The following is a 23,238-nucleotide window of genomic DNA, read 5'->3' on the forward strand; positions in this document are numbered from 1 at the left end:
TCGAAGTACTGTATCTGAATGAGGTTGTTCTAAGGGTTCGTCTGGGTTGCCTATGTTCACCACACCTTGCAGTAAGCACCCCACCCCCGTCTCAAGCCTTCCTTCACCGCACATTCAAGTCAACTGCATCCTTCACATACTGCTACTATTCGGGTACCCCTGAAGCCAAAGCAATGACAGATGCTAGGGAAGCCTTATATTAACTCAAACATGATGCCAAAGTCATCTCCAAAAAAGTTTATTAGCATGATTAAAAACATTTTCTTGAATAATGATAGAATTTCTAAACATGAAAGAGTATCAGTGGCTATATCCTATAACCAATATTTGCAACTGGATGGACAGTTTTATTGCCAGTCTTCATTTTATTAAAAACAATCCATATTTATTGGTTCCATGTGAAGTCATGACTATTGCTTTGCCTGGGAATGAGTCCCTACTGCAATTAAGTATAAAAAATATCTTCCATAATCGGAGTGTGACCTGCATTACTGAGTAGAGTTAATAAAAATCCTCAAAGAGTTGGGTTTTTGTTTTTTAAAAACATTCCTTTTACACACTACAAAGAAATAATTAGTATTTTGGCTTTTAAAATTCCTACATGATATTTAGAATGGCAGTCCCCAAAGGTCCTCCTTTCGCATAATTGAGAATGCAGACCCTCTTCCGGAGCATACATTCTTGGGGTGGACTGTGAAAATTTCAAGCTCCACGTGTTTATACTGGTTTGAGAACAAAGACAGCGTCATCCAGAACGTAGTAGTCATTATACATGTCACCTTCACACAGGTATGGCAGTCTAGTGAAAGCTTCGATAACAAAACCAGCTTTTCTGAAAACTTCAGGCAGACTATTCACTTGTTCTTCCCAATTCTGTCCCTTGATTTCCAAAATTTCTGATGGTTTATCCCACTTGCCACCTACTAAAACAAATAAAAACATTAAGTTAAATTCTTGAACAAACAAGTTATTTAAAGAGGGAAGAGGGGAAGAACAATATTTGCTAAGGACTTGGTATGTGCCAAGCACTGGGCGCTTTGAGGAATCATCTCCCAGGTGACCCAGCAGTAGGACAAAGAGAGGAAGTACAGACTTAGGAGAACTGAAGCACGTGCCCCAGCCTACAAGGTTCATGAACACTGGGGCAGAAACATAATCCCTGGTTTAACTGGACCCAAAGCCCACACTACTATTTTCTCTGACGGTTTTGGACATCACCCTCCCTCAGACTGACTGGTGTGTAATGGTTAATAGGTTTGGAAAACTGCTGATTAAACACTGGAATATTGAAGCAGAGAGTAACACGTAAAACTTGAAAGACGGTTTTGGATAAATGCTAGAAAATGCCACTAGTGTAGTAAAATTATGCAACATATTAACTAGAGAGGTTTATCAGGCTGAAAATAAAAATAGGCTAATGAAGGTTTTAATTTATAAAAACAGATCATTCAGTATCTTTTTCAAGGGAGGTCAATCCACTCTCTAACTTTCCAGAACAATTTCATAAAAGTTAAGCTCCAGAACCAGAGAGTGGTTAACACACTAGAATGGATGAATCAATCCAGCACTTCTTGGAATAGTGACTGAAGTCTATGTTATGTTAGTCATTCCCAAACCCATGAGCATCAGATGCCCAGATAGTGGGGGGCTAGAAAAGGTCTTCAAGTTCACACACATACCAAGCACTGACTACAGACACACACACACACACACAATAGTATATATAAATTTGGGGGTGCTTTTAGATGCTATGATGATGGAAAAAACACAATAATACTAAAAGCGTTACTAAATTCAGACTGAGAATAACTTTCCGTAAATGACAAAATATAATCAACAGGGGCCAAGAGTACAAACAGTACAGTGGGAAGATTTTTCACTCTTTTCAGTGGCCCAGCACCCTCTTCCTGGTGGAAGACAAAGCCTGGGGAAGCAGCTTTCCCTGCCTTTCTGGCAGCTAAGGCACTGGCACAAGACCTAAGCTCAGAAACACTCGCCTGAGACCTGGAAGGAGGAGCTAGTGACCCAAAGAAGTGGGGACATGAGGCTCGTTCTCTGGGGAGGCGGAGCAGTGGCGTGAGACCAAGCAGCTGGGCAGCGTTGAGCGCTACTACCAACAGGCTTTGGTCCAGCTGCAGCATCTAGTGCTTGGCGGCGGCAGTGTGCTCTTTGGATCAGTTTTACAGTATGTTTTGGGGCATGTGTCTTGTGTGTAGACCCCCACACACGATTCTCCAGTCCTTCCAGTGACTCGCTGAGCTACCCCAAATCCTTTCAGTAAATTACCCTTTGCTTAAGTCAGCCCAAGTCATTTTCTGTTGCTTACAAAGAACCTGACTGCTGAAGCCCCCAAGGGGCTGGGGATGACAGAGATTCCACACAGTTGTTTCACAGCACAATAAAAGGGGTCACACAAACTGGGGCACAGCTAGTTAATGGTACACAACTTATTTCTTCATTGTACTCTGATGTACCGTCCACTGATTTTTCTCTTGTCTCTACGTGAAGACACTTCCTTCTGCTTCTCCTCCATTTCCAGAAGTTACTGGCCCAGCACTAAGCACAAATTAGTTGCCCCAAGACCAGCGACTGAACTGCTCTAGAAATTTAAAGTACGAATTATCCGTCAAACAATACATCCTGAGAATATGCACCACGTGTAAATCAAAATCTCACTCAAAACATCTAACGCTTTCGAGGATTTGTAAAATCCAAGAAAAATGTGAGCATGTGAACATCTAGAAGTGTGCTCTAGGCTAAAATCTCAACTTTCAATGGTGAAACTGGATTACAAACAATCTTTACACAATTTCAAAAAGTTCCTGATTATGGTTCCTTAATAAGAGTTCCTCTCTTTGGTTCTTCCTTTCTTTAAAAAAAAAAAGCCAACTCTCTTCAAATACACAGTCCCACCAACCACGTCACACATACACACAGAAATGGAGACTGTGAACAGAGGCAAAATCATTCTCGGTCTGGAACTCAATCTGATTCTATTTCATGTCGGTAAGGTTCTTTTATTTTTCCCTCCATTTTATTTAAATCAATTGCTACTTTTCGCCTAATTCATTTATATTTTAAGCCCCTACAGATTAATTTTTAAATGTATAACATTATGGAAATTGTCTAAGGTGATAAATTTTTTTTCTCAAACAGGTAATAAAAAAAAATAGCTGAGAAAAAATTTCATATTAACACTGAAAATGTCCTTTGCTCTTATGCAGCTGTAGAGAAGGGCACCTCACCAAAGGGTTGAAAATATTCGTAAAATCACATGTTAGTAATCAACAATTCAGTTCCCATACAGGTGAACTCACTCTGCACTAAACAATACTTGAATATTTTTAAAGAACAGTGCTTCAGAAAAGCTGAATTTCTATAAATTAAAGTACTTGTCATTTAAAAAAACAACTGCAATGGCTCCTTCCTTGAAGAATCATCTCATAATATATGGATGCCTATACCTGTTTTTTTCTCTATGAAAGAGTTTCCTACATCACAGTTCTAATAATCTCACCATAGTTCTAATAAATCTAATAATCTCAGATTTGCCCACAAAGTTTGGGTCATAGGGCAGGAAAGGGAGCAAAAGCCCTTAAAATGATTTCTTTCTCATCTGTCAAGAAATATATTAAAATGTTAACAGTGATTTTGGTGGGGGTGATGAAAGGACTATGGGTGATTTTTTTGCTTCTACTTTCAGTTATAGTCTTTTTTTCCCTAATATGTATATATTACTTTTAATATATTTTAATTAGTATTATTTTAAAGAATTCTTATCTTTTAAAGATATATTTTGAAAGATGTGCAGATAAAATATCTGGAATTTGCCCTAAAATAACACAGGACTGAAGGAGCAAGTAGGGAGAAGAGGTGAAACAACATTGGGTTGAAGTCAGGTGACGGCACAGAAGTTACTGTGCTGGTCGACTACTTCTGCATATGTTCGAAATTTTCCAAAGAGGCTTTTTTTAGAAAGTGTCAAAAAATTAATTTTCTATGTATTTTCTAGCTTGGTCTTCAAAAATAGTGATCTTTTTTTATTCCCTCCACTAAGAAGATAAACTTTCAACCTTTTCAGATTTTTTTTAAAAAAAAATCCTACAGAATGTGGGAGTTCTTAAAGAGAAATCTTTCAAGGAGTGGGCTGCAGTGTGACATATCATCCAAACTTCCCTTTTTTCACTAAGATGTTGCTTCACAGCATGGGGGAAGGGGCAGCGGTGTCCTCACAGTCTGCGCTCTCACAGGAAACCACTGCAACTGGTTTTCTCCCTTCTCAGGCAATAGTCAGAAATGAGCAGATATATGAAACTCCAAAGTTGCAAATATTTATTTTACCCTGGAGCACTAGCTCTCCAAGAAAAATGTTAAAAGGCAGCTTCCCTGTTAAAAACTCTATGTGACAGAGGACCTGACACTGGGACACTGCTGGTTAACTTTGTGGCTTGGTAGGCCCACTTCCATTTCAAGTTTCCATACATAACGATCACTATACCTTGTAAAGCGTTTCTTTACTTCTAAGGTGACTGAGTCTGGGTAGGAGACCTGTGCTTACAGCTATCAGACTTAGGAGTGAAGCTAAGTCCCTCAGCTGAAGAAGTAGGAAGCCTGGTCTTCTCCAAGTGACTTTACCCTCTCATCTGGTTTACATTTATCAGGTTGCTAAAAAGCTCCCAGCTCGTCTTCAATTGTACAAATGCTAAAATTAAAACATGGTGAGAACAGACCTGCATCACAGATACCATGATTCTAGTTTTAATTCTTCTGTTCTGGGTCAGGACCTATAACAAAAACGTTAGGTGACAAAAAGCTCGTCTGAAACTTACATCAGACCACTTGGATTACCTTTCAATTTCGTTTATAGTAGCCAAGGACAAAGTCAGACAAATAAGACCACATGGAAACATATAACCAGGCAAAGTCAGACTAAAAACATGCAAAACTTCCAATTTGTCTCAACCAATACTATTTCACATAGAGCCTCTCCCTTGATCCCAAAAGGGTTGAGGGGAGGTCTTCCCATTTATAAACACCTGAGCAGCTTTCCAGCTTCACATGCCTGGGATTAGACAGAAGGCCAAAGTAGGGACCCAACCTCTATGACATGAAAGCAGCAGGACGTGGTGGAGAGAGCACTGGACTGGATATCTCTTATCCCGGCCCTGCTAACACATTGCTGAGATGTCCACAATTATCTCTAAAATGGGCATATGACACTGCCCATTAATGGAATAATGGTGGCAGCAGAAATAGCTACCTTTTATTAAATACTTACTAAGACTTAGGTAAGTAAATACTCCTTATGCATACATGGCCTCACTTAAACTTCCCGCTAAACTCATGAGGTGCACAATACTATCCCCATTTTGCTAATGAGGAAACAGACCAGAGAACTAGGAACTGGCAGAGCTAGGATCCCAACTAAAGTGTGTGCTCCAGGAGCTACACTCTCATCAAATAGATGAAAGCTACAAGAGACTACAAAGCAACGTACAAGTGCCAGGAAGAAATCCAACTTGCTGGGCTGTGGCCCGGCCAGCTCATCAGGCCTCTGCTCAGTAATCAAAGACCCTGTAGGCTGAGCCCGGGCTACATTTTCCCAGATGTACATCTTGCCTTTTATAATGTTTCCCACTGGGACAACTAGACTCATAAAAGAACAACTGTAAATTGTCATGAATTCCTAGCAATCACAACTGCCACAAGGCCCCCCCCCAATCCCTACTGCCCATGTGCTCAATCAGTGGGCGTGACATTTGCATGAAGGGCTTTGATACCTATTACCACATTGAATACAACACTCCTGTGAGGCCAGGGGGTACGGATGAGGAAACGGGTCCTGAGAGAGTAAGTGATCTGCATAGGGAGGTCAGAGGAAAGCTTGTACGTACACCACAAGTGTACATGTGGACCCCGAACTTCTGACTCTGGATCTGCTGTCACCTCCGCTCATGATAATGCAGATTCCCGGGACCTCTCTGGGGCTGCCCTCAAGCACCAGACATCACTGCACAACAGCAGGCTGAGGTTAGGAAACTCGGAGAGTTAGGAAAAGTGAGGAATACCAGTGTCTACTTTTTTTCTAGTCTCAAATTTTTTTAATTGAAGTTGATGTACAATGTTATGTTAGTTACAGGTGTACAACCTCACAATTTTTAAAGGTTATACCCCATTTATAGTTATTATAAAATACTGTCACCAGTGTCTACTTTTACAGTCTTGTCTGTGCTGGGAGTGAGGGAAGAAAAAGAAAGCAATGGCTTTCAACGATTCTTCACCCCAAAATGTCAATAAAACGGAAGCACAAAGGGAGGTGAGAGGCCCACTAAACAGGCTCACCTGCTTCCTCCTGCAGGTGCCGCGAGCAACTGTATCGTCTCGGTGGTTCAACCACCTTCCCTTGAAGTGGACTACACTCAAAAGGCTGTGACCATGCAGTGCTCTTTCTCCACCGCGGGGTGCCCTGCAGAGCGACCAACAAGCCTGTGGTTTCGCTATGGCGCTCTCCAGCCCGAGAACCTGTGCTTGGATGGATGCAGAGATGAGACAGACAAATTCACACTTGTGAATCTGGCACAAAACCAAGTTGCCCTCACTGTAAACAGGCTGGCTTTCAATGACAGCGCAATCTACATCTGTGGAATAGCCTTTCCCAGTTCAAAGGAACCGAGAGCTAAGCGGACGGGAGGAGGGACTGTGCTGGTGGTAAGAGGTTAGTCAAGACTTTATTCCCGAACACTGCGTTCTGCTCTGCCCCCGAAATGCATCACAATACTTATATGCAGAGATTATGAGGTAAATTTGATAACTTAGTACCCGAGCCAGTGAAGAGTGTGACCTGCACACAAGCTAACATGAAGTCTGGATTCAAGAACTCCTCTGACACCATCTCCCAGCCTCCACAGACGCAGAGTCAGGGTTATGTGGGTGCTATATTCTCTTTCCATGTCCAGACTTTACTGGCAAAGGCTGACCAACTATGTCCTCCTTTTGTATGTTACACTGATTGAAATGTGATGATTAACTGACAGCCTTGTCAGTATCTAGCCTGGTATTGCACCATCTAGAACATAACACTGGAGAAGCGAAAGCGATCAATAAATTGGACCCAGAAAAAAAAAAATGCATTATGGAGAATAAACACAAATTTTAGGTGAAGCCCCTGGGGGATCCCTGACCCTACCCCTTGTGCATAGATAACGAACAGAAAAAAGGTCGGTGTGGCCCTGGCTTCTTGAGATTTACTAAAATCCATGACAATTTCCTCATGCAAGTGAGGACACGGAGCCTAGCTAAGTTCTATAAATTAAGAAATTAAGAAATTTCAGAGGAAAAGCTTCACGTGATTCTGGGGGAAGGAAAAGAAGGGCAGCAACTCCGCGCTTTTTTTCAGACCTCTCGTCTTTAAAGAAACTCTGGTATGGGCTTCCCTGGTGGCGCCGTGGTTGAGAATCTGCCTGCTAACGCAGGGGACACGGGTTCGAGCCCTGGTCTGGGAGGATCCCACATGCCGCGGAGCAACTAGGCCCGTGAGCCACAACTACTGAGCCTGCGCGTCTGGAGCGTGTGCTCTGCAACAAGAGAGGCCGCAATAGTGAGGCCCACGCACCGCGTTGAAGAGTGGCCCCCGCTTGCCAAAACTAGAGAAAACCCTTGCACAGAAACGAAGACCCAACACAGCAAAAATACATAATAAAATTAATTAATAAACTCCTACCCCCAACATCTTCTTTTAAAAAAAAAAACAAAACTCTGGTATGATGAGCACTGAGATCATTAAAACGTAAACTCAAATTAACCAGCCTTTTGGTTTTAAAACAGGACTTTGAGGAGCCCAGATGGTCCTGTATTTTAACCCCTGCTTTGGTGCTCTAATGGCCTTTTGATATTCCACTGTCATTTAACCTTAGTTTATTCTCACCTGCAAGGTAAATTATAAATGCGTTAATACACATAAAGCACTTTTAATGGTGCCTGGTTCATAGCAAGTGCTCAATAAACATTAGCTATAGGTATTAAAACAAACACAACAGCTTTGGAGATCTGTATATCTCACTGCATGCATTCGTCTTCTATAAAAAATACTAGACAGAAGAAAAATGGTTTGTAAAGAGATGAAGGTTTCAAACCTGCAAGCTTACGTGAAGAAACATTCTTCTTGAGGAAAAGGAATGAAAGTACCACTAAGATAGACATGGCAACTTCCTTTTCTACAGAGCTCCTAATTTCACACTTGAAACTTTTTAAGTTTTACAGATATGGTTGATTTGTTAGTTTCACAAGAAAAATGTATGTTGTATAAACTGAGTTCACATGATAAGCATCTATGGGATATTTAGTTGAAAAGTACAAGTCATTCAGATAACAATTATAAATCTAAATGGATTTTGTATTTCAAATACTCAGGTACTTGAAGACGTGGTGTGTTACTTCATCACTACCTAGGGCACAGGACACTTCCTGCAAGGAGGGAGAAATTCAGAATGTGCAAATGGATTCAATAATTCCACTTCCAGAACTTTATTAGAAATAAGGGGCACATATAACAATGCCTGTCTTTTAAGCATGCAGTGAGCACTAGAGTCTCAATGTACGGCCTTCTCAGGTTCTTAGAGAACTGCACTGTTCAGCTATGTGTACTAAACGGTTCAAGGTTATAAATACACATGGGAAAGTATCTTAACTCCATAAACAGACTCTTGGTGACACCTGTACATCATATCTACTAAAAGAAACTTTAAACACCCTTGAACAAACTCTTAATGTTTATCTAACTTTCAGCAAAACTTTATATAAAAAGTGATTCTTAGCATTATGACAAGTAATTAATTGAATTTCTAAAAATTTTAAGTTTTAAAAATGAATAACATGTTGGGCATAATACATTTAAAGAACTAATGAACTGGCTTTAACTATATCATATACTTGAGTACTTTCTGAATCAAGAGACCCTGAATAAATTTTTATATGAATAGCCAAATAGAATAAGTTCATGTTTCACCTCTAACATGTAGTTTCGATTATACTTTATACATATATTTGCAATAATATGCTTCAATAGTGACTGTGGTTCTTTCTGTATCTGTAATTAACAAAGACAGGAAGGCTCTCAGCAAGGAATTGCAGAGTCTCCTGACGGCCCTCTTATCACTGCTGTCTATCTACGTCACTGGTGTATTCGTGTACTTCATCGTCCTCACCAAAGTAAGTAAAATTTCTTGCATTAGATGTCCCTATGGCCTTGAATATTATCATAAGGAAATAATTTCCATCTCTCCACATGTTGGGAGCCTCAGAAATAGCTCATCTAATTAATATCTTCCTTTGCATTTGCAGGAAATACCACCTGCAGAAGAGGTCTGTAGAAGAAAGCAAAAATTTTCATCACTGAAATTATTAACCAGAGTACACAATTTACAGGGTTTTCTTTTTAAAACCCAGTAATATGGGAATAAGAGACCCTTCTTTATAACCGTCATACACATGCTACTTTCCGCTGGTGGGGGAGGTATGAAAGGGCTAAGAACAATCTTTAAGAGCAAAAAAAAGTTAAAAGAGATTAGAAACTGCCTTTAAATATCTTTAAAAGGCCTAAAGATTTTGAGAAAGACTATCTTCTGGTTATTCACATGCTACAAGAGGGGGGATGTGTATGTTATATTAGGATTACTATAAATCCTACAATCAGTTTGAGCTATTTTATTAATAAAGCATCTCAGAAATGACATGAAAATTATTAACTCTTACTGCATTACCATTTAAATATTAAGTTAGTTTAACCTTATTATGGTATGAGGTCTCTGCCACAACTGTTTTGAGTACATAAAGTGTCTTATAAGATTCTCCTTTTCTTCTTGACAGTCAAAATCTAACACTCTAAGAAAGAAAGAAACAGAAGATTCACAAAAGGTACAGACCAATGCTTGTAAAATATCTTTCGAATTGTGGTTGTAACTACTTCAAATCCAAAATAATTTAAGAAACTCAGAACATCATCAAAGAACAACTTGCAACCACAGATACTGTTTCCTATTGTTGAGAAAAATGATAATGGTAACATATGTGGTAAATTGATAGTTCTCAATCATAAATTCTACTTACTATACTCAAAATACAAGAGTTAACTAGGTATAGATGTGTTGGGCGGGGTAGCTTCTGAGACTGATGGCAATAAAGAAAGAAAAGGCTGAGATGATGTGCAATAATCACTGCTTTTATTCCTGAGAGAGATACATTTTTTTCTTATTTGTATTTATAGAAAAAGAGTGCTCGGCGTATTTTTCAGGAAATTGCTCAAGAACTATATACGAAGAGACACATGGAAACAAACCAACAACCTGTAAGTGTAAAATATCAAAAAAGATATAAAGCATATGTTTAACTAAAAACAACTAAGCTGCCAACAACCTATCGATAACCAAGTTTTCCTTTACAAACGTCTGAAAGAGGATTTTCACAAAATGCATCTTTATATAGAACTTGCTTTGATAAATACATAACAAAGGTCATCTGATGCAATATTCAATAGACAACAGGCTGGCATCTTAGTGACATGAAGTCTTTCAGAAACACATTGGATACAGGCAATGTTTTCAGTACAGACGAGGATGCTTTTGTGGGTTGAAAGCTACTTTGTATTGTATCTTGCATGCAGTAGTAAGCATTAAGTAGATGTTGCAAACATCTGTGGATCAAATTATATAGAAAACTTACTTGTTCACATTAAAAAAGATACAGCTAATAAAAATAAGAAAGGAGGGCTTCCCTGGTGGCACAGTGGTTGAGAGTCCGCCTGCCGATGCAGGGGACACGGGTTCGTGCCCAGGACCGGGAAGATCCCACATGCCGCGGAGAGGCTGGGCCCATGAGCCATGGCCGCTGAGCCTGCGCGTCTGGAGCCTGTGCTCCGCAACAGGAGAGGCCACAACAGGGAGAGGCCCGCGTGCCGCAAAAAAAAATAATAAGAAGAAGAAGAAATGAGGGTTTTTTTCAGTCTTTGGGGTTGTAGTCATAGAAAGAATACATCTATATTGATTACAATACATTCTGATAGTGTTTCTTTAAAGTCCTATATAAACAGGTTTTTCAAACAAGACACTGTTTTAGAGCCAGCAGAGCAGATGGTTTCCATGATGCATGATCAAACTGCTCAGATTTAAATTAAAATGTATACAAAATAATGAACTTATATACTAGGAAAGATATTTTCTTCTTAAACAGCAGCCATGAGGCCAAATGAAACAGAATTCTGATATGAGGTGTGGGGGGGGGTTTTGCTTTGTTTTGTTTTTAATTTATTTATTTTTGGCTGCGTGGGGTCTTTGATGCTGCGCGCGGGCTTTCTCTAGCTGCGGCAAGCGGGGGCTACTCTTCGTGGCGATGCACGGGCTTCTCATTGAGTGGCTTCTCTTGTTGCGGAGCACGGGCTCTAGGCACACAGGCTTCAGTAGTTGCGGCACGCAGGCTCAGTATTTGTGGTTCATGGGCTCTAGAGTTCAGGCTCAGTAGTTACGGCGCACGGGCTTAGTTGCTCCGCGACATGTGGGATCTCCCCAGACCAAGGCTCGAACCCGTGTCCCCTGCATTGGCAGGCGGATTCTTGACCACTGCGCCACCAGGGAAGCCCCCTGAAGTGTGTTTTTTAAAATCCGATTTCTGAAAAGGATTTTCACCCAGGAAAGAATATCATCTACGTGGTCACTTCATCCTTCAATGTATATATAAACACATAAAGAAGTGGCCTAATTACCTAAGATGTCACTCTGAATAACTATAAATGCCTGTTCATACTCTTTTCTTATTGATGCTGGGGCACCTTTTTCAGCAAAGAGACCAAGTTAAATGGCCTGAAGACAGGCCTGGAAGTAGGAATTTTAAAGCTCTAAGCCAGGGCTTTGACAATGGCATCTGAACAAGAAAATTATTCTTCAGTTCCCACATCTTACTCCAAATAAAGGGAAAATGGTAACTGGACCTTTAAGGTTACTGGAAGGGTATTTAGGACCCAGAATGCAAGATGGCACTGTAGTTTATATGTTGCTTGTAGTGTGGCGTTATTGGTTACATAACTTAAAATATGGCTTATTATTTACTATTGCAGCAGGAGAAAGACAACACTTATGAAAATGGAAGAGCACCTTCTAACTATGAAAGACCATAGAAATCTTCTGATTTTCAATTAAGTCACTGAAAATCCAACTCCAGAAGTTATACAAGTGTCAATGGACATACACTGATCAGGGTTTTTTTTAAAAACAATTTAAAGTAAACGGAAAAGTCAACTGGCTACAAGAAGAATGTCAGAATATAAGGAAACTATTACTAAGAGTAATTATCACAATACTAAAGCCCAACAAAATGCAACTGAAAAATACTTTCCTAATTTGCTAGGAGAATTCTAAGCAGTCAAACATCTTCAAAAACTTTCAATTACAGCATATATCCTTTATTTGTTTCATTCAACATATGAGGTGGACCACATGATGACTTGCCCTGAAGAAGATTTGAAGCCACACCACGTGCCTCAGTCTTGCACGGAAGAACTGTCTTTACGGTGTGTAGAAGTGATGGGCCAATTAGACTAAGTTGGCAGGGAAGGAGGATGGAGGGAGGAAGGAGAGTGGCAAAACTTGAGTTAGAAAAAATCACCTTGAAAAGTATTTTGTAGCAAAAATTATTTCCTCTGGTACTGCAATGGGGCAATGGTATAGTGCACATTTTCCTACCAGGGTATGCAAAATAACTTACATCATGCTACCAACAAAAAGTGAGACCAGAATAGAATATAGAGTAAGAATACAATAATTTATATACAGAAAATCCAAAGCAGAAAGTTCAACCAGAAAAAACCTCAGAACAAATAAGCCACATCCGACTCTAGATGTCAGTCTCGTGCCAAACAGCAGCACCAGGGAAGGATTCGGCAATGCACTGTTCCTGACAATGCCCTTGCAATACTGATTTTTTTTTCTCTTTTAATTAGTCATTGTATTACACGCACACACACACAAATATACATATGTGCACATACATACACACTTATACAAACCTACACTTTATACATAGCTGGGATCATACTAAGTATATAGTTTTGTATTGTCCACTGCAATGTTGATTTTTAACCAACTTAGGAGGGAAATGTTAGGTAAGGGACTGGGTATACAGCAAGGATGTTTATGGCACTCATTACCATCTCACTAAGAAAACATGTTATGAATTGTTCCCTGAAAGTTACTTCTGTGTAAAAAAAAAATCTATTTAAAGTACCTACAAGTGTATGTTCATTACTAAACATGAATTACAACCTATTATGTTTATTTCATTAAAGTGCTTCTCTTAAGCTGGTATAAAATGAGATGTATTCTTATTTTTAAAACCCAGATCAAAGTTTAGAATATTTTAAGATCCCTTGAAAGCGTTCTGTACTAATGGTTTAAATCAGTAATCTCTAACCTTTCTAATCACATGTGCCAGGAAAAATGGAAAGGGGAGGGAGGGGAGCACATAACCTCATTTTATTTGTGTGTAGGATGTATATACGTGTGAGTGCATGTGTGTGATTTATATAGTGTGTGCATATACACTTATGTGTGTATATGTGTATACACAAAAATAGAAATTAAACAATGGGCATTAAAAGTAATATAAATAAAAAGGTTAATATTTTCTTCCTATATCCCAAAATAAATTGTCTTGTGTACTCCCTCCACTTTGAGACCACTGGCCTGGCTGAAATAAATGAACTTCCAAACCACTAACCACAAACACCATCTAGGTGAATAGAAGAAGTGTTGGATTCGATCATTTCCTTTTCGTTTCTGAGAATCATTACTTGGTACTTTCAGGGCTGAAAATATACTGTTCTTTGTGTAACTAACAAGGAAACAAAATCCCTAAGATAAATTCATATTTGATTCAGATTAAATCTTTGCCAGTACAACCAAAGACTGTGTTTCAAAGATTGATTTTTAAGCTAAAATTTGGAATACACTTTTCCAAGTAGTTATATTCCCTGAGGTCATATATGAGCGCCTGATGTATATAGAATATTCATTCTTTTATCCATCCATGTAGCCAACAATATTTATTGAGTGCTATACTATTATGCAACCAAAGGCCTCTTTTGCATGCTATCCTTGGGTCTCACTGAACTTGTCCTCGCCTGTGAACCCCACCTTGTTCACATCTTCATGCTTTTTTGCACATGCCATTCCCTCTGCCTGGTAAAATGCTCCACAGATACAAACAGGTCGAATGTCACCTACATGAAAACTTCCCTAGCAGTTAATGGATCTTTCCTTCTCTAAACCGATAGTACTCTGTCTTGTTTCTTATCAGACTATCCTGCCATTGTCTGTTTACATCTTCTGAACTATTCTGTAAGTATTTTAAAACTAGAAGCACATTTCTCATTTCTTTTTATTTCTACTGCCTAGCACTGCCTGGTACATAGTAGGCTCTTAAATGCCTTTATATGAATGCAATTGAACGATGTTTCTATAGAAAAATATTTTTTCAGCATTTCAACTAAGATATGAAGCACACTTCACTCTCTAGCCATTGATCCTCACCCCTCTTCATAAGGACTGTTCACTGGATCCCTAACATTAATTTTCCTGCTATCTGAGCATCCAGAATTTTCACTGGAAAGGATTAAGCTATAGTTTTCTGTTTAGATTTATATTTCCCAAGACAATGAAAAGAAAATAATATTAAAACAACTTGAAGACGAAAATGGACAGACATGGTTCTAGTGTCTATACACCCTACTCTCTAGACAAGAGCACTTAAACCCACATACCAAAAGGTGTAAACGAGATTTTCAGAATAAGTCATTTCTTTCTCTCTACTATATAAGACCTGAGAGAGTCTGAAGCCCTGGGCTAATAGGCATATAGTTAAGTGTCTGTGGAGTCAAGTCACATAAACCGATGGAAAAGGTACAGATTCTGAGACCAAGTTAAAATGCAAAAACATTGACAAATACTTCAAAGTGAAGAACTGTGAACAAATCTGATCAATGAAGCTACAAATAAAAGCAAAGTAACGGAATAGGATGGAATGAAAAAATCTAATGTGTATCAAATACCAATACTGAGATAGACAAGGTTGGGCACTATCCTTTAAATTACGTTATTTAATCTTCACAACAAACCTCAAGGTAGGTATTAGCCCCATTTTTACAGATGAAACACTAAGCTTAATGAGAGGCTCAGGTAATAAGGGCTGACCCCTGTTTCAAAACAGGTCAGCCCTCAAAGCCCATGCTCTTTCAACAAAGCAGTCTGGCCAGAGTCTAGCTTATTTCTATTTGGACTGATGGGAACTTTAAGACTTAACATGTCTAATTTAATCTGAACAATGACCCTGAAAGAAAGTGAGAAAGTTGCCAGTGGCTACCTCTCAAAACCCACAGGCTTATTAGCTGGTTTCACAGGAGAATTCTACCAAATTTCCAAAAGCGGATAACCATAATGCTATTTAAACTGTTCCAGAGCATTAGAAAGAACTCAGAAATTATTTTTTACAAAACCACAGAACATTGATACCAAAACGTGACAAAGATAACATCCTCCAAATAAAAGATCAGATCAGACCGACTATCATTTTTCAATAATATTAATGCTAATATTTTTATTTAGAGTTTTTGTAAATACAATCTAGTGGTACATACAAGACTATTCTGCCTAAGCCCAGAGATGCAAGAGTGGATATGTATTAGAAAAGTACTATTAATTTAATAAGCCAATGGAGAAAAACCCTATCTCTATAGATGTTGAAAACACAGGTGGCAAATTCAACATTGATTCCTGATTTTTTTTAAGCTCTTAATAAAATAGGATTTTTTAAAAATATGTATCTCAAGCCAAAAGACAGAATCATATTTAAAGTATTTTTTCATTAAGGTAAAAAACAAAGCAAAAATTTCCACCATTTTTTTCTTTAACATTTTCTGGAAATAACTACAAATTCACTTGTACCAAAAAAAAAAAGTCTAAAAATGAGAAGGAAGTATTAAAACCATCTGCAGATGCTATAACTGTATTTTAAAAAACCCAAGAGAATCAATGCTGAAAACTACTGGACACACTAAAATAATCCAATAAGGTAAATGGTTACAAAACTGGTACACACACACACACACACACACACACACACACACACACACACAAAACAACTGCTTGTCTGTGTATGCATAATATCCACTCTAAAATATGATGGGAGAGCCATTTGAGACAACATGGATGAACTTGTAGGACATTATGCTAACTGAAATAAACTAGACACAGAAGAACAAATACTATATGATCACACTTATATGTGGAATTGAAACAAGTCAAACTTGCAGAACCAGAGAAGAGAATGTTGGTTGCCAGGAGCTGGTGGGTGGGGGAAATAAGAAGATGTTGGTCAGAGGATACAAACTTTCAGTTATAAGATGAAAAAGTTCTGTGGATCTAATGTACCACCTGGTGACTACAGTTAATAATACTGAACTGTATACTTTAAATTTGCTAAAAGAATAGATCTTAAGTGTTCTCATCTCACACACACACACACACACACACACACACACACACACACACAAAAGGTAACTATGTGAGGTAATGGATGTGCTAATTAACTTGATTGCAGCAATCATTTCACAATGTATACTGTATACTAAATCATCACGTTGAACACATTAAATATAAAAAATGTTTGCCAATTATATAAAGCTGGGAAAATTTTTTATTTTTTTAACCATGAAGGAAGAAAAATTCCTATTTATAATATCTCACACACACACCATTAGAATAAATCTAACAAAACTTGTGCAGGACATTTATGAAGAAAATTTTGTTACTAATGAACATAACTGAATAAATTGAAAGACATCCTATTATTAGCTAAGAACACTCAATACTCCCTAAATTAACCGATAAATATAGGGGAACTAGGCAAGTTAGTGCTAAAGTTGATCTGTTAAATAAATAAGCCAAGAAAAATCTAAGAGAAACTGATTAAGAAAGACTAGTGCTATGATACTAACAAGCATGATAAAGCTACAGTAATTAAAGTATTTTGGTATTGGTACACATATAGAAGGATAAATCTTCAGAGAACAGAACCAAACACATTATAGGACTTTAGTCTATGATTTAGGTGGCATTTCAAAGCATTGGGGAAAAGATGATTACTCAATAAATGGTGTTAGGATCACAGTGTAGCTATTTGGAAAACTCACTCTTTTTTTTTTTTTTTTGCATTACGCGGGCCTCTCACTGTTGTGGCCTCTCCCGTTGCGGAGCACAGGCTCCGGACGCGCAGGCTCAGCGGCCATGGCTCACGGGCCCAGCCGCTCCCCGGCATGTGGGATCTTTCCGGACCGGGGCACGAACCCGTGTCCCCTGCATCGGCAGGCGGACTCTCAACCACTGCGCCACCAGGGAAGCCCTGGAAAACTCACTCTTTAACAAGCAGTTTCACTCCTAGAAATGTATCATCCAGATAACCATAAACCTTACTTCCTTCAGCCTTTTCCCTACATAACCCTCTAAGAGAGGCCCTTCCCTGAGCCCCCCTCTTTAAAATTATAGCGCCCAAAGCCAACCCCCAATTCCAAGAAGCCCCTGTTTTGCTTTTATTGTTTATTTTTCTCCATAACATTTATCACCAACAACACGCCATTTGTTTACAGCCTGTCTTCCTCATTAGAACATAAGCTCCATGAGGACAAGGATATTTGTATGTTTTTCGCTCATTTATCTCCAGCATCACTCAGTAAACACTTTTTAAATGATAAAGATATTCTGTGGCATAAGAGTATCCCTCCCACCTTCACCGCAAGCTCAGTCTCATAGTGTAAATATGCTCAGGGCAGACTCCCTCCCCAGACCTGCAGCACAATTGTCCTAACCTGCCTGCCAGTTGCTGGCTGGGCAGGGCATGTGCCCCCATCCTTACCGATGGGAAAAAGTGCGGTGTGCCAGGGAGCTTTCTGGAAAAGGTTTCCATCACTTTAGAAAAAAAAAAAGGATGGGAGAAAATGCCTCTTTCTTTCCAAGACTCTGTCACGCCTACACATGATGCTTGGCACTGCATCAGCCATTTTGTAATTGCGAGGGGAATGTCAACACACTGAAGATGAAGAAATGAAAGCAAGTTCTGAACTTCAGTGGACACTTGCATCACTGAATTAACCAACCTCGAAATCACTTTTCTAAAATAAACTCTTAATTTTTAAAAGCTACTTTTAGTTGCTCCTTCTGTTTCTTGAAGCAGAAAACATCCTGATACCTACTTACACGTGTGCAAAAGACTTGCCTAAGAATGTTCATTTCACTTGTAAATATTTATAAAGCAAACTGCTGGTATCTAAAAGTAATAAGTCAACAGAGGCCTCCTCTAGTAAAGTTACCAAATGCCCAGCAGTGTGCTGGTAAAGGTTTACCAATCAGCTAGGAGAAGGGAGAGACTATTTGTGGAGTGTGCCAATTTCCATGGTGTAAGTACTCCCATTGAGGTCAATTTCAATAATGGCCAAGTTTAACAACCAGTTCACTAAATTCCTGCCAAGATAACAATCAGCTCTCCTGAGCCAGTAAAACCAGCTCCAGCACACCACTGCTTACACGTAGACAAGGATGTAGATACTTACGCACTAGTAAGGAATAATTTCCTAGACATGCTTGAGAGGAAAAGGGCAATGAAACTATTTATAATGGGCTTTAATTATAGAATCAATTTTTTCATGTTCACACATATTTGCATAGACTATCTTTAGAAAACTATTCAAGAAACCTGAACAAGATTGTGTAACGAGTGGATAAGAAACCTCCTTTTATACTCTCTTGCAAGCTGCTTGAACTCTTTCTGACCATGAATTACCTTTTCATAAAAATTACAATTTTGAAAAATTAAACATCACTAAATGTTCATTTTTGCAAAATAAGTCTCCTTTTCTTGATTACATACTTTGCCCCTTTTTGATGCTTAAAACAATTCTCACTAGGTTTAATAACCCCCAACCAGAATTGGGTCAGCAAACCAAACAAACTGAAATTACAAAGATACATTTTGCATTTTTTTTCCCTAAATTAACCTAAGCAACAAAATTGCTGTGGTTCAACTTCAAGACAAATCAAAAAAAATTACACAAGTAATCATTTCATCTACAACTGCTTTTGTTAAAAAATAAATTGAGCCAAGTGTGAAAAGTACACTCACATATCCTTAAACCAGCCCCATATACATGAACTCACAGCAAGATCACTTTGCACCTCCTGGGTCTTCACACAGTGTCACATGGAAATCATCAGGCTCTAATTAGTGACTTAGAGAAAGGAAGCAATAATAGAGTGCCACAAGCGGTCTACAAAACTTATAGGTCACTAAAGGTCACCCACAGCAAACAAGGCTCCGCTGCTCAGTTTGCTGTGTATCACACACCAGACTCCTTGGATTCAACAGGCAACTGTGCAACCACAATCAAGGAGCTTGTTTTCAGGCCTTACTAGAGACTGCCCTCTTGTCCAGTTTAACTTCTTTTCAATTTTTAGTGTCAGAAACACAAGGAGGGCTTCTCTGGTGGTGCAGTGGTTGAGAGTCCACCTGCCGATGCAGGGGACACGGGTTCATGCCCCGGTCCGGAAAGATCCCACGTGCCGCGGAGCGGCTGGGCCCGTGAGCCATGGCCGCTGAGCCTGTGCGTCCGGAGCCTGTGCTCCGCAACGGGAGAGGCCACAACGGTGAGAGGCCCGCGTAGCACAAAAAACAAACAAACAAAAAAAAAACCACAAGGAAATAAAATTCATGGTTAGATTGATGTTTTTTCCCCTGCTCTTCCACCTCCTGCTATGTCAGGAAGTAGCATTAAAGTTCCATCGTGTGGTTGCCCAACAGGACACAGGAAGACTGGACCTTACAACCTGATGACTAGTGACTACAATGCAGTGAGATGGAGCCGAGGTTTAGTTACACAGGGAACAGCACTGAAACAAGGTCAGGCTGCTAAATTATCAAGGACAACATTTACCAGGTTTTCCCCTATACAACACATATATGCACTATATGGGCACTCACACATTATAGCAGTTTTTTTCTTTACCATGACAAAAGGATTCAACACAGGAATGGAGAAGTTAGATGGGGGAGGGGACATCTATTCTATCTATTCTCCTTCCCACCCTCCTATGTCTAAAGAATTCTCCATTTTCCCCACCATCAACACAAACCTAAAACCATGCGGCAAACGTTAAGACAAGCACGAAATCAGAAGGGGCTAAGACCTGAGGGAGAAAAAATAAGAAGAAAAGAAGGAGCAAGTGAATGGCAACACAAATCCACAGTTATAAGCAAACTTCAGTGTTATTCCTTAAGACACAGACTCTCACAGGTATTTGATAACTACGATGCTTACAAAATACTAATGGATTTCTTAAAAATGTCTACAAGCTCTTAGAGTTTTTGAACCCAAAGCTGAACAAGGCAGTAAAAAAGAAAAAGTAAAGATTTAAAAATATTAACATGCATTACTCATATAATAATTTTTACATGACTGTACAATAACTTATGAAAATTCAAAAGAGGTTTAAAGTCATAACTTTCAACATGATCTAAAATGCAAACCACATAAGCGAAAACCAAGTATGAATGAATGCCTCTGGCCAAAAGTAAATGTGAAGCAATATGAAATCAAACCATTTCTTCTGAGATATTCTTCATTCAGTGTTGCTGAAGAGCAAGACCATGCAATCAAAACACCAAACGTCAAAGAAATGATACATGCTGGAACACAAATGGTCTTCAAAAGGAAAAAATGGATAACAACAGCATTTATCATTATTAGAGTCTGGGACAAGAGACGTAAAATATGAAACAGCTGTAACATTTGGCAGGTATATTCAGGTAGATTAAAAGGCATCATTTATTGCTTGACTCAGCTCATAAGCTAATAAATTAGTGGTTAAGGCTCCATTTAAAAGCATTTTAGGCTTTCAATCTTGAGCAGGCAGATCCATCTGAGTATTAATTCTTACCACTGCAAAGGGAGTACCAGAGTTCTATAAAATCCACATTAAGACGAACATTAACCAAGGTGGTATTTTACATGGGTTAACTGTACTGTTAAATTCCAGGCTATTCTGAGAAATACCAGTCCATGTCTAATTGTGCACAGCACAGAATCACAAATACCAATAAGCACCAATTCTGGATAACAGGCTGGTAAGTGGGTGGCCACACTTACCGTTTTCCACATAGGGATGAAAAGGTAAGACCAGAGCAAGGATGACCCTGCCTCTAGTTGGCTCCAAGACACTTCTGATATCTTTTAACAAAGTCAGGGGCTGATCACAGCGGTCCAGCAAATTCAAGCAGCTGATGACATCATACTGGAACCCTGTATTCTGCCATTCATTTATACCAAGTACTCTGGAAAAATCAGAAAGATACAAACCCTCTTAAAGACATCTTTAAAAATACTTAGATGCCAGTAAAGACTTTAATTTTGTCTTCTAAATCAAAGTAAGTTCAAAAATCTTCATTTATAATTTATATTTGCAATAATAAAATGGCCATACAAAAGTAAACAACCATATTTCTTTAAATTTAGCAATTCTCCTATTTCCAAATCTCAAAACATGCAAAATTTCCTTTATAAGAACTAGTATGTTTAATAAATATGAAGATATAAGATGATAAAAATGGTTATGAAACTGGGGCATCCAATTCTTGAACATCAGTTAATGAACAAAGAATCCTACTTTTACATTCACTGGAATATAATCGTAGAAGACATCATATATTCATGTTTTCTATTCCTAGGGTCCCTCCTATTTTTAAGAATGGCTAGGAGTGGTATAAGATAATTTCCATTTATGTCTTTTGAGCACATCTCTATTCCCAGGAGAGAGATACTATTTCATATTCTAGAATCTTCATCTCTAAATAACTATATAGAAAAAGATAAAGCACAGGACATCCTATTAAAACAGTAAGCGAAGAACATAGTTAACACACCACTCTCAGCCCTCAGTATCTCATGAACACAATCAGTCTCTCCCTCCCTCTCTCTCCTCCCTGTCTTCTCTCGCCCTAAGAACATTTCTAGTCCTTTACAATGTTTTACTCACAGAGAGGAGGAGACCCTATATCAAGAGGCTTTGTTAGCCACACCATTAAGGCAATTCTATAAATTACTCACTCCTGCTTGGTTATACCAATCAGAATGTGGTAGGTGAGGCATGTTATGATAGAGACAGGAGGAAAAGGAAACAGGAAAAAGGACCTTTGGTAAACAAGTCTTTGATCACGCTCAGCAGATAGAGATATCTTAGAAAATTCTAGAAGCATAATGAGGACTGTTTAGGAAAACTCAGTATAATGACATTTTAGAGCATTTTTGTATAGCAGAATAAAAAGAAACACTAACTGCTCAGGTGCATCTTCTTTTCAATCTAGATTTTTAAATTTTATTTATTTATTTTTTTTGTGCTACGCGGGCCTCTCACTGTTGTGGCCTCTCCCGTTGCGGAGCACAGGCTCTGGACGCGCAGGCTCAGCGGCCATGGCTCATGCGCCCAGCCACTCCACGGCATGTGGGATCTTCCTTCCGGACCAGAGCACGAACCCGTGTCCCCTGCGTCGGCAGGCGGACTCTCAACCACTGCGCCGCCAGGGAATCCCTCAATCTAGATGTTTTTAAAAACTAAAGCCTCCTCCAAAGCAAAACTGACAAACTTCAAGGAGCTAGTCAGATTTCTTTGTTGCTTGAAATTAGGGCATTAGAGCTCCAAAATCACTTTGTTGTATCGAAACTGTGACTGCAATGATGATTTTAGGAGCTGTATTTAGCTCATTTAAACTAGAGAGAAGACTCTACTTTCAGGATAAAAATGTCATCAATTCCCATTTTAAAAGCAGAAATGAACAATTAAAAAGAAAGACTATTTATATATTAATACCTTAGCCAAACAGCCAATTTAAATTCATAAACTTGCAAAAGACAAATTATATATTTGATTTAAAAAACCAAAAAAAAAAAAATTAGGCCTGATCTAAAACGAAGCAGAACCCAACATCATCAGCATGTTTTAATCTAGAATAATGCAGGCTTCCCTTGTGGTGCAGTGGTTAAGAATCCGCCTGCCAATGCAGGGGACATGGGTTCGAGCCCTGGTCCAGGAAGATCCCACATGCCGCAGAGCAGCTGGGCCCGTGCGTCACGGCTGCTGGGCCTGTGCTCTGGAGCCG

At 39.0% G+C, this 23,238-nt stretch overlaps 1 protein-coding gene across 3 annotated transcripts in view; it reads right to left on the minus strand.

Moving 5' to 3' along the window:
* Positions 1-222: 222 nt before the first annotated feature.
* METTL9 (methyltransferase 9, His-X-His N1(pi)-histidine) overlaps positions 223-23,238 on the minus strand; it is a 43,454-nt gene continuing 20,438 nt past the window's right edge. The window contains exons 4-6 of one of the 3 annotated variants that reach the window (XM_067706417.1): positions 21,233-21,417; positions 6,343-6,522; positions 223-923 (exon numbers count right to left, since the gene is read on the minus strand). In XM_067706417.1, the coding sequence (XP_067562518.1) occupies positions 718-923; positions 6,343-6,522; positions 21,233-21,417 (571 nt within the window). In that variant the 3' untranslated portion in view covers positions 223-717. The remainder of the gene's footprint in view (positions 924-6,342; positions 6,523-21,232; positions 21,418-23,238) is intronic. The other 2 variants (XM_067706416.1, XM_067706418.1) reach the window with 2 other exon arrangements.

The sequence above is a fragment of the Pseudorca crassidens genome, chromosome 15 (assembly GCF_039906515.1).
Source record: "Pseudorca crassidens isolate mPseCra1 chromosome 15, mPseCra1.hap1, whole genome shotgun sequence".
NCBI classification, from domain to species: Eukaryota; Metazoa; Chordata; class Mammalia; order Artiodactyla; family Delphinidae; genus Pseudorca; species Pseudorca crassidens.